At 33.1% G+C, this 16137-nt stretch overlaps 1 protein-coding gene across 5 annotated transcripts in view; it reads left to right on the top strand.

Moving 5' to 3' along the window:
* ATP11B (ATPase phospholipid transporting 11B (putative)) overlaps positions 1-12257 on the top strand; it is a 165966-nt gene extending 153709 nt beyond the window's left edge. For 4 of the 5 annotated variants that reach the window (XM_037839789.1, XM_037839793.1, XM_037839800.1 and 1 more), the window contains 2 exons: positions 7638-7771; positions 11943-12257. In XM_037839789.1, coding sequence (XP_037695717.1) covers positions 7638-7771; positions 11943-12024 — 216 coding nt within the window. In that variant the 3' untranslated portion in view covers positions 12025-12257. Of the gene's footprint in view, positions 1-617; positions 1016-7637; positions 7772-11942 lie in introns of those variants that run through there. The other variant, XM_037839796.1, reaches the window with a different exon arrangement.
* Positions 12258-16137: the final 3880 nt, after the last annotated feature.

Below are 16137 nucleotides of genomic sequence, written 5' to 3'. Positions count from 1 at the left end.
CTTATAATTAAAGAAAGGCTAAAATAAGGATGGCTGTGGGCACATTGTTAAACTTCCTTTGAAATTCTCTAATACAAATATAGAAAAAATAAAGAATAGAAAGTTGTATAAATTAGTTGATACTCACTAAAAAATTTTTCAAATTAAAGATTAAATTTATTTTGTTAACCAAAAAGTCAAGCTCCTAACCCCATGTCCACTGTAACATTTGTAAGGCCATGTGACCCTTCTAATTCTGCTGAAGTCCAGTTAAAGAAGTCATCTGAGAAGGGAACATGAGAAGTGAAAAACTGGACATACCTTTGCAAAAACAACCATAAATCTTGGTGGCAATGAATTTGTTTAATAGAAGAAATGGAATTTTATTGTTCTATAGAAGGAAACTTAGCTGTAATACTTGTGCACTGGAAAATCATGGCTTTATTTCTTGTGTTTTGTTGTGTTCCCTTTATGAAGCTGATGTTAGCACTCTTTGGTGACAGTAAATGTACTGCTGTGTGAACATTCATTTGTGCCTCATGGATTGTGGAGCCCAGCTCACTGTTTTTATTCTAACCCCCAATGCGGGGAGAGTGCTGTTCTGTAATATGAGACTTGTTGCTTTTCTGTCCTTCCAGATGGAAGAAGATAAGGGTTCAGTCAGCTCAGCATATGAATTTGCTGAAAGCAAGCACAGAGGGGAGGACAGTAGGCACCTGCTAGCTGAGGCTTGCAGCCAGCAGGACAGTTCTTGCGTGCACTAGGTAGTACTGCGCCGGACCTTCCGGGGACTCATCCTCTAAGTTTTTGTGCTTGGGGCATGCTGTGGGAGAATTTACCAACATTTCAGTTTTTACATTATAATTCCTTCACTGTCTCTCATGTTTTAGTTTAGTTGTTTTCCCTTTTTTTTGTGATCTTTACATTTTTATGTTTATTCCTGAATATTTTATTAATCTTCCTTTGGAGTTATAGTGATAAATTGCATTTCACCACAAAGTCTAACCCAGAAAAATATTCTCACAACCTGTTATCTCATATTCAAGAGATTATTCCTTTTTACTTTTGAAAATATCATGCTATTCCTATTATTTCTAAAATCAGTTTTCCCCCTTGAAGTTTTAATTGTGTATCATTCTACACTTCTTAACATAGCTAGACACTAAAATACTTATCTAAATCTACCTCTTGAGTTGAGTGATAAGACTAATGAATGTTTAGACTTGGTAAGAGTAATTTTCTGTTGACTGATACTCAACAAACTCAGTTCTTTTCATATATTTTCATAGTTAGATCTTTATCATAAAAAAATTATGAATGGATGAGTGCTTGATTTACTCGCCTCTTGAGGAACAAACCTAACAGCCATATCTAAATCTAATTGGTCTAGATTGGAATATGAAACACATTTTGATTGTTAATAATTATAGAGGATAAAAGTTCCTACCACTAATAATTATAAACTTGGACTTGTTGCCATTTTGTATATTATAATTACTGGTCAAGAAGATGCTATTGTCTCCTCTGGAATAAACCCTCATTAATGGTAAAACTAAAACAAAGCTACTTGAAGATTTCAAATCATTTAATTGTACTATATATCAGAATATGGAACAGATACAAGAATTTAAAGAATCTGAATTATTCTGTAAGTCCTATTTTTAAAATTAGATTATTTTAGTGAATTGCCTAAATAGAGAATGTTGAAGATTAATTAACCAATTATTATTATTAATGGAAAAGAAATTCAAAGAATTCTCAATTTTAATTTTGTTTTAGGATGCTTCATATGATTGTCTTTACAACATATTTATCTTTTATTTTGCTTAGATAAATATATAAAAAGATTTTTTGTTTTTTTAATGAGTCCTGATTAGGCAGCAGGGAGAACTCAGATGAAGAGCTTTCCTAGGTAAAGAGAAGAAGCTGGTTAGGACTTATAATATGCCCTGGGTAATCCATAAAGCAAATAATCCACTTAGGGCCTAACAATATTAAAATCATGAAATTTTTTCCTCTGTGATAGAAGTTCCCTCAGGATTCAGGTTCAAGTGGATATTTCATAAGACATGGATCTGGTACTGCTTTGTTTTAATATATCCATTAAAATGTACAATACAGTTGAGAATGGGGTCCTTAGAATGCTCTTACTAAAAACAGGCCTTATCATAATTATTTTGCTAGAGTTTTCTCCCTGTGACATTTGACCTCTCATAAACAAGAAGCCATAAGAACCCTCAAACCGTGAATATGATTTTAGTAAAATTGCCTGGGGGTGTTACCCTGAGCTGCAATTTTTTCTGCCTATCACTGCATCTTAATTGGCCGAATGAAATTGAATATTTTTCCTCAGATATATCTCTGCCTTTGGCACATATTTTGAGATAAAAATGACTTTTCTATAAATAAGTGCTATATAATAGCCCTATTTTTTTCTGTTTTGAAATGGCAGTTATTTCTCTCATCAAAATTTGGCCAGCCTTGCCAAAGCACACATAGGCCCTCAGTGTTGCCATGGGCTAGGGTCTCTCCCTAGTCATCTCCCTCTGCTCTCAGCTGCCTCTTAGGCCTCCGTTCTGCTGTTATTTCTTCATCTCCAGGTTCCTGGGCCTTGCTCTGGATGCCATCTTTCCAGCTGTACCCAGATTCACAGGCTATCAGAAAGTCAGGAAGTTCTCATCCTGTATCAAGGTGTTTAAGCCCCAGACCTGAACCTGCTACCAACAAAAACAAAAAATATTTTAAACAGAATTTCAGCCAACTGCAAGTCAGCTTCCCCTCCTTCCATGACAAATGTAAGTGTGGCTACTGCCTCACTTACTTTCTCACTCACTGTTACTACTTAACACTTGAAGCAGTGAGCTATGGGAGCAGAAAATTGTTATAGACACAGTTGTTTGCTTTATATTAGAAGGCTGTACATTTCTGAATGAGTTAAAATTCTATAAGCAAATAGAGTTGAACATTTAAAAGACTAATGAAGTTGCCACCAATGGTAGAATCTAGATGCTTAGTGTATGACTTTTTACAAACTAATGTTATTTTCAAATCTGTGCTGACTTACTGAGCAACTTTTTCATCTGGAGATTGAAATGAAGTAAAGAAAAAATATTAATATTGACATTTCTACCAAACAGTTATTCTGTGACAGGCAGTGAAATGAGTTGGTATTTAGAAAACTGAATTCTTAACATCAGCTGTAGTTGTTCATTAATTAGTGCTATTCTGATCTACCTTCTCCATAAAATGGAGTTTTTGTCATTTTCCACAGATTATACTCTTCCCACTCACTTAAACTACAAATTCCTAGTCATATATTATTATTTATATAGCCTGTTGAATTAACACATCATTAAGATAAAGGGGACCTCAGTCTTTTTTGAAACTAGAAAAAAGTCACATTACCAAAATAAGTTGATCTAATAAATATAATTATTATCATATGCTTATTGCCATAGAAGAATTTAGGCAACACATACAAAAATATCTTCCTCTCTGGAGATCCCTACAAGACAGTATGGCGGTATTTTATTTATAACTGTCTTTTAAAGTTGCTATTTAATTTACTTGGGAAAGAGAAGAAAAGGGGGAAGGGAGTCTAGAGGATTGAATATGAGCTTGAGGCTTGTTTTGGAGGAATAGGCCTTAAGTAAGATACAGCACTCCAAATGCCATCACTACACTATTTACTGTTCCCATTAGAATTCTGAATAATGAGATGAAACTAGTACTTGGTTTAGGAGTTTTATGAGTCTTTCTAAATTTTGAAATCAGTACTATTTGATGACTTCTGATTTTGCATTAAAAAAAATTTTTCCTTAAGAACAAACCTTTTTTTTTTTTCATAATTATGATTTAAGGCTTCTTTCCATATACCTCCTTTAAGGCTATGCAAGTTGATCATTTTGAGTTTCCAGTAAATAAAACCAATTTTAAGGGCAAATTGTTAATAGTTTGACTTAAATTGAAAAAACTTTGATTTGATAGGATGTTATAGGAGTGATTAAAATATGTTACAAACATAATATTCATAGATTTGAGGAAGCTACCTAATAGGAGACAGTTCTAAATGTTTACTATCATTTAAATGAAAATTACAGAAATAAGAGCAGTGAGCCAGGATCTGTTTATTAGCCATACATAGTCATGTCGAGTATTTATAGTTATTTTGCTTGGTAGCCCTTTTACCTCTAAATTTTATGGTGGTTCCTGGGAAACAGATGTGGTGGAGATTGAGGAGGCATACCAATTAACCACTTATGATAAATTAAAAGTTATTTTTGGGTGCCACCAGATAAGGTCTCAATCCCATTACTTTTTTTCTTTTCTATTATTATTTGTAGGAGTAAAAAAAAAAAAAAAAATGATCCCCATCTTATTTTGAACAAAAGGAGATCTAAATGTTCCACTCCCTCTGACTCCCCAGTAATACTGGCACCTATGGCTGCATGCACACTGATAAAGCTCCCAATTTCTGAACATGAAATCAACGATGTATATATGGGAAAGTGGTGGAGCTTAGAGGTTTGCTGGAGAACAAGTATACCATTTTCTATAAATAGCTTTCCAAAAACAATTAACCAGCATTTTAAAAGCAGCTGGATTTTTTTTCTATTTAGGGAAAAATGGATTTGTATTTTATAAAGTCTAAAAGGTGATCTGAAGAGGATATTTCTTTATATTTTTGACAGTTTTCTAGAAGTTTACTCTCTGTTGGGTTTTAATACCTGTCCTTAGATTTTAAAGTAAAAGGGGATGAATGCAAAGCAAGATAATTAGGTCTGACCCTGACCTAAGTAGTGTTCTGCACAAATATGATTCATTCAAGTGCAGCTGACTTTTGGATGTCATCTTCATTGAATCGCTGCAAATGGTTGAATACCAGCTATGGGTAAACGGCAAAGCACAGTAGTTAAACTAAGAAGCAGCAGACAAGATCCTTGCCCTCTCAAGTTTCTAGTCTAGTTTAATGCTCCACAAACTAAGTGTGGTGAAGGAGTAGTTCGTTGTATTCTTGTTTTGTCTTAAATTTCCAATCCATCACAGACCAATACTTTTGTCAAATACAATAAAAATGATTTACTAGAAAAGAGAAAATTTTTAAAATATACAAAATAAGCCCCAATTTTTAAAGTATTATTGGATTCAACAGTTGTAAAAGTATTCTTTCAAGTTGCCATAAAAGATTCTAAACTCTTATCCTCACAGAGCAGGAATGCTTCTCTCCTCATGGACCATCACTGATCCACAGATCACACTTGGAGCCACGCTGGTCTCCTAGGAAGGGGGCAGTAGTAACAATTGCTGCCTAACACTTAAGCTATGCTCGCACTGAATACATGCCATACTTTTCCACCCCTACACATTTTACTCATTCTCTTCTCTCAGCCTGGGCTGTCCTTTCTCCCCCATCTCCAGCTTTTGAAAGCCCACCCATCCTTCAAGATATATTTCAAATGTTACCTTTTTGGGTCTTTCATTATCTCCCCACCAATAGCATCAACCACAGCTGGGTTCGCGCTTTTGAGCTTTTTCTCTCCTCTTATGATATTTGTAGTCTGCCTCATACTATAGTTACAAGAAAACAATATAGTGACATAAAAGAGCTTTGAGCTCTGGAATCAAAGAAACCAAGAACCATTTTGCGCCATTTAAGTGATGTGAACAAGCAATGGAAGCAAATCCAGAGAGACAGATCACTTAAAGTTGGAAAGGTGAGGGAGGTTTCATAGAGATGATGCAATTTAAACTGAACCTTGATGTGAGGGGAGGGGTGTTCAGCATTCTCAGCTGAATTGGTGATGGGCCTTGACACATCCCCACAGGCAGGGAACACTGCCTGGTTGGCTGGTTTTGGAAAACTGCACGGGAGTATTGGGAAGTAGAACAGGAAAGACAGCTTGATGACAGATTATAAAGGGTCTTAAAGTCCTCCTTGAGGTGTTGTGCTTTGTCCATTGAACATATAGGATCTCTAGGATCCTGGGTCCTACAAAGAGTGCATCTGATATAGGAGACAAGGGACCCAAGGAGGAAACTAAAACAAATGAAATGCTGTTAACTAAACAGTCATTTCCCAAACTGTTCCTCTGAATATCAGTGTTCCTCCTGGTGTTGATTGTTTCCTGCTGGAAAAAAACATGTTTTAGAATTAAGATATCTCTAGCTCTTCCCAGAGACTGGCTAGCATCCTAACTTTACTCAAAATGTCTGTTTAGAACTTTGTCAAACTAGTGTTTCCCAAACAATTGACCACAGAATCTTTTTTTCACGAAATGGAACTATCTCACAAAACACAGTTTGAGAAACAATGCCTTAAACCAGGGGTATTATAATGAGAGAACAAGTAAAATTTGGCTATTTCTCAGTGCTTAGCAGATCGTAGGACATTGGTGCATTTGGACAGTTGCCAAACGGGAACCATTGTTTGGCAGGTACACTCTGATCATGCATTTTGCAGGAACTCACCAGCTGCCAAGGTTCAGAATGCCAGATTATTTACGTTCCACTGCATCCATCTCCTCTGTCCATTGTGAGAGTCTCTACACATGTCCTCTGTTGTCATGCCTACACTTTACATCTGGTGATTCCCAACCTTTGTGGAATTACAAAACCTTAATTAATTTATTATTGTTCTCTTTCCTCAAAACCTTTGAAGGATTTGCTATGTAGTATGTTATACATATAAAGGAAAATTAATTAAAATAAGTTTATTTAAAATGAAAATCCTTGAGAAATTTAGGAACATCATTGACTATAGCAAATCCAAGGTTGGGATTCATTGAGCTATGTGGTCATACCATTTTTCCCTCTCATTTTAGCATGATTAAAGGTATTAGTAGTGGGGAGTTAAGTTACTTTGCTGGGTTATTTATGCCTAAATCAATATAAATCTTGCATACTTTCAGAAAATAATTCAGTTATAAATATTACTAGTGCAGTTTACTCATCTGTTGAATAAATTTTAATCCATGTACCGTCAGTCAATTTTTAAAAAACAAGATGAGCATATGGGCATGGTTGGCACTTAATAGTTGTTTAACAATTTAAGGTAAATGATTCTTTTTTCAAAGATGATTATAGAGTATATATATGTAGAGTGCTTAGAACCTGACACATAGTAACACTATATAAGTCTTTGCTACTATTAGTTGCTGTTGTTGTTTTTATTGATATTATTATTATTATTATTATTACTGAAAATTGGAGTTAGATCCTGCCTGGTTGTTATTTCCAGGCCTTCAAAATAATTCGCACTCCACTTTTCTTAATTGCTAAACGTTTTTACTTGAAATTGCAGGAGCTTTTCATCTAAACAAAAATTCAAAGAATTAGAATTCATTAAGTTTCTCAGTGGTTGATACAGATCATTTTGACCATAATAAATTTACTAAATTCCTAAAGCTTTGCAGGTTTAAATAATATCCAGCTACTTATTTTTATATAATTATTTACTAGACTTCCAATTTAGGATCCGATGCCTTTTAAATATTTTTATATGATTACTCCCATGCATTTCCATATTATAGAAAAACATCATATATCTATATATTTTTATACATTACTTTTGGTTTTAAAGTGTTTGTTGTAATTTTTTAAAAATGCTTTTTGTCCAAATCCATAGATACTAATTTTTTTTCCTGCTTCAACTCTTCCAGCTTACTGAAGCAAATTCAAGTATCAAGTGCTTGGACTCCATGTGCTGTTTCTCAGAAGGAGAAACAGCATGTGCATCTGTTAGAAGAATGCTGGAACGAATAATAGGAAGATGTAGCCTGAGCCATGTCAGCAGGTGTGAAATTTCTCTAAGTAGCCTTTGCTGCAGATGAGTATCCTATAAACTGGAACAGGATTTGACTGCAGCTCTAGATGCCTAACAAACCAGCAGCTGGTTTTACCAACTGAAGCAGGAAATGTACTATTTATTAGCATCCCTTGACGGTAGATTTCAATTTGTGGCTTTGGGTTAGGGAGTTTTTTCACTCTAAAAGGAAGATAAAGCACCTTTGAAGAGACTTCATTTAATGAACAAAAAAATTTGTTTTTCAATCTTTCTACAATGTATAAGTAGGAGTGTGTATATGATACTCTTTCTTGGTTTGTACAACTTTTTTTAAAAATACTATTTTATTTCCTGCCTTTTTTTTTTTTTTTTTTTTTTGGTTTTTTTGCTTTTTGTCTTTACAAAATATAATCTACACATGGTAGTAAAGTCAAAGAGCTTTTCCTATTCTTCATGTATATTTTCTAGTCAGTATTTTGAGACTTTGAGGTATTTATAAACACAAAAAGTTGTATTTCTGCTCCCGTACCCCTTATCTCTGTAATGAGGTTTTGAAATAAGTTGTAATTTGTAAGTTTCTCTTGCTGGATATTTATAGTTTACTGAAATGTCTATAAGTTAGAACAGGCTCTTTAAATTATGAATTAGAAGAATCTTAACATTTTTGCCCCCTCCCAAATTTATTTCTTGGATTGGATTTATCACAGTGCTTCCTTTTGTGGATCATAACAAAAATACCATTTAAAAGTAGAATGCCATTTAAAACTTATTTAAAGATGAAATGGATTCAATTCTTCATAATTTCCTCAAGAGATATATTGTAATATTTAGGAGATATTGGAGAGTAGAAATAACTTTTTCAAAACTTTGGTGTTCCTAATGTGAATAATATCATATTCCCAATATCAGAACAGCTGTACACTAATATGCATGAAGAGGTTTCAGATGGGCAGAGATAGCTATTGATTTCCATTGTCCCCAATATGCCACGTGAATATTATCACTTTCTACATGTTTCATGGCTTGGAAAAGGTTGGGAGGTACTCCAGGAGCATGGAATAAAGGATAGAGGAGGTACTACTCTTACCTATTGATAAAAATATTTTTGATATTTGGTTAGCTTTTTGTTTTGAAAAATGTTGAGTATACCATTGGTATTATAAAAAAAATCTAGGCAACTTTTACTGGCAAACTTGTCAGTTCCCTTTTTTTTAATCTTTACCTATGAAAATGTCTTTATGGTCATTACATTTATAAATAGCATTCCTATGATGTGGTTCTAATCCCATTTATTCTGATTTTGATTATAATGTGATCAAAATTATTTTCATAATGCTGCAATATCATTTTGTAGTAATTTCATTGCACATAAAAGAATTACTATGTACAGTTAAATTTATTGGAACTTTATGACTTACACAGTTATATTATAAAATACATTTCTAAGAAAGCAACTCTGTCATGTGCATAGGCCGAAGTGTTCCCAAATGAAGTTCCATAAGGACTTAATTTATAATTTATTTTACCTATCGACACGGCTTTGCTGCACAGAAGCAAGACAGACATTAGAATACATATACCACTATATAACTTTTACAGGATTTTTTAAAATTCTACTTCAACAGAAAGTTGTCTTTCATGACAATATACATCTTAGCTAATGTAAAAAAAAAAAAACGAAACAGAAACTTAGAATTTTTTTCTGCTTTCTACATATTTCCATTTTCTTCATATGTGTTATTTAGGTTATGTCCCATTCTTTACATAGACATTTTTATGCTGCACTATCCATTTTGAACCTACCCCATGGGTTATTGGATTTATTTAGGCATGTTCTCTTAAAGGTGGCTGTTATCTTCTGTACTTACTTTCACTTAAAATTGTATTTTTAAATTGTATTTTTTTCTGATATTTTTTATATTTCTAATAAAATGTTCAACTTAGTAATTAATATCATATTTGACAGACTATAAATATCTTTCCAATTTTGTCCAACATATCAGGTTATATTATTGGTTACTTTTATCATTATCCTCCTTTTTCCTTAGTTAAATAATCTAAGAAATATTTTGAGCTCTGTTAATTTTTTTCAAGTGGATAAAATCAAAATCATATGCAAAACTACTTGGTGCTTTTCAAAGAGCTATATGAAAATTGCCATAGATCCATTAACATTAAACTTTATATATAAACTTTAAAAGACATTTTAATATAGAGTTTTGTTTTCATTTTTTACATACAGTTGCATTAATGAAATCTGTTTGGATGTTCCGTTTTTATTTTGGAGCAGCCTCTATTCCATGTATCTATTTCATGTTTAATTAAACAAATAGGGCAAGACTGAGACCTCCATTATAAGATGTAGAAGCCTTTGGATATTCATTCCATTAACATATTGAACATAACAGGTAGTAAGCATCACTTGGGAAACACAACCAGTCCTTTCATACCTCAGATCTCTCTGCTGATTAAACTTTTACCATCCAGGCACAAAAATAATACTTACGTTTTATTAATTGATGTTATCAAAGGAATATGCCATATTGCAAGCTCAGTTTCAAAAGTAGCATCATGGTGCTATATAAATGATATGCAATATTGTTCCCTAAAGCGCTATACTTCAATGACAAATGATTTTCTGTACGTATTTTAATAACACTTTATCCTATTCAAAACCATATTTTAAGTAAAAAGGGATTAATAGTTCATTTGTAGTTTAGGTGTTTAATATTCTGTCAAATATGATATTTAATACTCTGAATGCACATGTGTGCTTTGGTAAGCTTTAAAATGAAGGAAACTTACCAGTGAGATTCATCTATGTAAATAGTGGTTGGAAAAGAGGGAAAATTACCATAAAATAATGGCTGCTTGGGAGTGGAAACTTGACTCCAGTAATTGGAGTGTTGATATAGTTATTATCTTTTGTTGTATGTGTCAGCGTACTTTTCCCCCATAAATACTCATGAAGAAATTTTCATTCTCATTTTATTCATGTATTTTGAAAATACTGAGTGCCTACTTTGTACCAGGCATGGTTCTAAGTGCTAGAGAGACAGTTGTGAACAAGCCCTCCCTTAAACTAAGGAAGAGATACTGTTCAAGAGATACTGTATGTTCAAGTAAGCCATCTGTGTGGTAGCTGCCATGGTTTTTATCCTGTTTGCCAAGTTTGTAAAATGTCTAGATTCCAAAATTCATTAGCTGTGCTCACTTAATAATTGATTTAAACTTGAATTACATACAATCTAAGAGTCTCTAGGAAACAACAGATAAAGGTGAATTGGGGCTGGTTTGAACAGGCATCTGTTCCTCTGATACCTTTGTTGAGGTTAAGTGGGAGCCTGGCATAAATTATATAAAATGTATTTATTCTTGCATGTTTCTGTCTCATAAGGGAAGTGACCTTGGAATTGGTGATCCTAATACTGTTCTTGAAATAGATTAGTCTGTTTTAAGCATAGGTTATTTTTGGTCTTGAGTTATTTTAGCTTCAAGTAATAACAGATGCAAATAAAGTATTATGTAATGAATTCCTTATGGACCTTATTCAGACAGTGGTTAACTTTTCCAGACCAGTAGAGGATCATTTATTCTTAGAAAAACTCTAGTGACCTATGTATCTTTGATACTTACTTAATAAACTATTTACGGTATTCAAGCTAATCATGCTAAATAAAATCTTTAGACTTATAGCTGAAAATAAATAACCAATAATATAACACATTACTCTTCACTGCAAAGCTTTTGGTAAGTGGAATTTCTGTTTGTTTGTTTCTGTAATGCGAAAATAATAGCCTAGTTACTTTTCAGGAAAACCAAGTATGTATAAGTCTTAATAACATGCTTATTTCTTATTGAATTGTTACGATTTTAGAAGTGTCACATGTTTTACAACCTATAGAAATTGTTTTAATGCTAATGAATGTGTGAATTTTGGCTGATATTTTTATATAATGAGTAGAGTATTATATTATTTTTCTCAAGATTTTATATAATAGAATATTTGGGTGTTAAATACTAGTATGAGGAACTTCACTTTAGCATTTAAAATGACTCAATTAGTGATATTTTAAAACTCAGATTTCATTTCTGTCCTAAATTTATTTTAGAGTAAATTTTTTTCTCAATTAAAACATAGGTCCTGGTGAGCCAAACTTTTCTCTTATTGTTACTTTAGATCATGGAGTGCATCGGACCCTTTCTATACCAACGACAGGAGCATCTTGACTCTCTCCACAATGGACTCATCTACTTGTTAAAAGGGCATAGTATTTTATGGGAGCCATTTCAACTCCTTTCCTAAAATTCAGTTTGATTATCTTCTTAATGGGCACACTAGCTCTGCAAAATTACTCCCTGAAATCTCTGGGGTATATCATACCACTCAGAGTTGTAATGGCAAACAAAAGGAAATTGACATGAACCCCTCCCATAACCCCAAACAGTTTGAGTCTGAATATGGTAAAATTTGTGAATAAAGAGACATTTTCAATCTCTTTGTCTGAGTTGTCCCTTGTGTTTATGGGACGCCTGATGGCATTTCAGCCTGTTGCTGAGGCCACTGTATTTTAATATCAAGGTAGAAAAGGGAGATAACCCTTGATTATGTGTATTTTTTAGTATTAATTTGCTTATTGACTCTTCTATTTAAATCTACTTCTGTAAATGATGCTGAGAAGTTTGCCTTGAAAACTCTATTTTTTTATTAGAGTTATATTTGAAGCTTTTCTTGAGAAAAGTTTATGTGAATAGTAATGAATTGGGTCCCTCAGTGACCCATGCTGTTAATTCACTAATGCTTTCTAAGTTCAGAGAGCAAATTAGGAGAATGCATTTCCATCCATTATTTACCTCATATGGATAAAAAATACACCAGTATCAGACTTCTCTGAATGTACTGTAAAACAACCAATAACATTAACTATATAAATGCAAAGGGTATATAATACATATAAATCAGAATCAAGTCCATTCACCAAATTTCAAATTGTTATTTATTAATAATAATTTTGTGGCAGAATATAAAGCACCTATAGTGGGTAAATTAGATACCATTAGCATTATTATTAATTTAATGTGTTTATCATTGGATTTTTTTGCATGCTTTAATCTGGTTAATATCTTTAAATTTAATTTTTTTTCTCTCTATCTAAAGGCTCTGTTTATTTTTATGACTGTAAAGTTCAAATATATCAATAAACGATTTTATACAGTATTTAAATATTGCAGGTACTTTTAATTATTCAACTCTAAATATTATGGATAATGAAATCAGTGAAAAGAGAAGAACCAGCATCTCTCTGTAGCCAACTTAGATTGCTCCTGTTTTTCAGTAAACTAGATGTTACAATAAAGGATTTCAGATGAGAATCCTATTATTTTTAGGCTAGCAGATGTTATCTAAGTTACAACAAGCTATCACAGTGAAGTGAAATTTGCCCAGTGTCCCATTATAAGGTTTATTTTCAGGTGTGGCTATATTACATACATACACATTTTAAACTGTATGAATACGTATAAAAGAGGTTTTGCCAAAATTTTCCCTTGAAAAATATTTCCCTTGAGAATATAATGAATCCTCTGGGGATTTATTGCACAACCCTCCACCCATTTCCCATTTCATGAATGTAAGACTTCTCATAAGGGGCTGGTAGAGTCAAAATTAAGACTTTACCTTATGTTTTACTGCTGATACATTTTGTCTATTTCAGTAATGCCAAGGATATTAGGTTATTACTTGCAGCCTAAATATTAATTTTCATAAATACCCCTTCTTTAACTTAGATATTTCAGAGTTGGATTTAGGAAGATTCTTTTATTCGGTCCACAATGTGTACACTCACCAATTCATATTCTAGAAGAGGAAATATTGCAGAATTATTCAGTAGAGAAGTATAATGGAGGATAATGTGAAATTTGTTTTTCTTATAATACATACATATAACAAAATAGCATTCAGTAGACCTGCATTACCTCTACCTTACAGTGTTTATTTGCCATTAAGTAAACTGACACTAGAGAAGGACTAAAAGCCATCAAGCAGTCTGTGACCAACTACAGCACTCTGTAAGCAAGACAGGTCAGCTAGCCTATATGGTGCTTAAGGTATAAGTATGATGTTGATAATCAATGTACTCTTATCTGGCAAAACCAGAGTAAAATTCTAAATGTGTTATTGCTAGTTAATTAACGGTCTCAAATCTATTTGCCGCAGCTTGTTTGCCGTTGCCTAGTCTGAAGACTGTATCCCTGAAGATAGTGACAAGCACCAAGTCATTTTCCAGAATTGCCCGTCAGCTACTTTAGGGGACTCAGCACCCTGCCTCAGCTTGAACAAGCATAGGTTCACCCTGGGAGGAGATTGCATGTAGGCCACAGAGACTAGAGCCACGAAGGGTTGCTTGAAGTTGAGAATCAAAAAGGTGGGAATGTACATTCTGAATTTCTCTAACTGCCCTCCTCCTTGAGTCTGAATCTCCATGATGTAGAAATCATGAGGAGCTATAAACAGAGAACTGTCCTATCTGGCTGCTATCCAGGCTCCTATCCTGAGAAGCCGTAGACAGAGAAAAAATCATGCTGTTAGAAAATACCTGAACTCACAGCTGTTACCTAGGGCTAGGATCATTTCTACTGTATAAGTTTGTGAAAATGGGCTTGTCTCATAATTTTAAGGCTCTTACCTGATAGGCAGAAGTCAAGGCCACTAAAAAATTTACAGTTAATAGTCAAAAGTTTTTTAACTATGCTAGTTTGAAAAGCTATTGGGGCCTTAGCGAAAGGGGGAAATTTTTCCATGTTTATATTCTTCCTATAAAGATCAATTTGGGGTATAAGTGGTTATTAATAAACCTCACATACCAAAGAGTTATGTAAACATGTTTTATTAATTTGGGTCCCTCTTTATAGACACTTCAATTTCTGTCTTGAAATGAGTCTTCTATTTTCATAAAAATATATTAAAGTGCTGTTTTATGTGAGATAACTGGAATGATATTCCTACAAAAATAAATCATACCCAATGATGTGTTTGTAATGATGGTGATTGTTAGATTTTGTCAGGAATTGGTAGCTGGAAATATTGTACCAATACTTAAATATTTTGGACCTCAGACACTGGCTATCTAATGTAATCCTTAAAATTCTCTGCATTGTCAGAAAATTGTAGTCTACTTATTTTACAGCTCATAATTTTTTTAAAGTTTTTTTAAATTTATCAAATAAAAATTTTCCTATATAATTAAAAGTTTCTCCATTATTGAAGTATTTTAAGCCTCCCTCTACCCATAACAACCAAAACTGCCAAAATTGTTTATATTTTATTTTCTTCATCCTTCATGATAGTACTGGAATGTCATTTGCCTTTCACTGACTGTAATTTTTAAAAATCTAGACGTTTCTTGGTTACCCAGGTTTTACAGATTATCAGCACACCTCCTGAAACAGGAACTCAAGAAATGCACCACCTCTAAAGACCAACACACTTTAACTAGAAACTGCCATCGCTTAGAAAATCATGCCAGCCAGGAGCACTTGTGAATCTGAAAATGTCTTGGTACATATAAAATCTTTAGGTTTTTTTAAAAATATAACAGATATATTGTATGTTTCTGTATAAAATATTCCAGCCTCCTAATGATACCCAATTATTCCTAATGCTTCCTCTGTTGCCAGCTATAAAATGCATAATTGCTTAATCTACATTAAAAAAAAAAAAAAGGGTAAGCTTTTTTTAATGTAATGAAGTTCCTGCGTTCATTTTTTATATTGGTAACTTTATTTCTTGCCTTTTTTCTTGATGTACCTTGCTAGGCGGTTAATCAATTTATTAATCTTCTCAAACATCCAAATTTTGACTTTATTTTCCCTATTTTATTTATTTCTATTTCATTTCCTTCTGCTCATCTTTCTTATTCCTTCTTTCTATTTTGGTTTTATTTTGTTCTTTTTCTGGCTTTTTAGAAGATTAGAGAATTGATTTTAAAGGTTTCTTCTTTTTGATAGAAGTATTTAAAATTATACATTTCCCTCTATGCACTGCTTTAGATGAATTCTACACATTTTGATACATTTTCATTGTCATTTGAATCAGAATACTTTCTCTCCTTTGTGATTTCTTCTTTGATCCACTAGTTATTGAGAGATGTTGTGTTTGATTTCTAAATATTTGGGGAATTAATATTTTTAATTGATTTCTAATTCCATTGCAGTCAGAGGGCATACTCTGAACGATTTCAATCCTTGGAATATATTAAGACCCAGCATTTGATCTATCTTGGTGAATGTTCCAGGTGCACTTGAAAAGACTGTGTAACCTACAGTTGCTGAGTATTGTTCTGTAAACATAAGATAGGTTAAGTTGATTGGTAGTG

Source organism: Choloepus didactylus, chromosome 1 (assembly GCF_015220235.1).
Source record: "Choloepus didactylus isolate mChoDid1 chromosome 1, mChoDid1.pri, whole genome shotgun sequence".
NCBI classification, from domain to species: Eukaryota; Metazoa; Chordata; class Mammalia; order Pilosa; family Megalonychidae; genus Choloepus; species Choloepus didactylus.
Note: the sequence above shows the minus strand (reverse complement) of the source record. Positions and strands in the feature narration are given on the sequence as shown.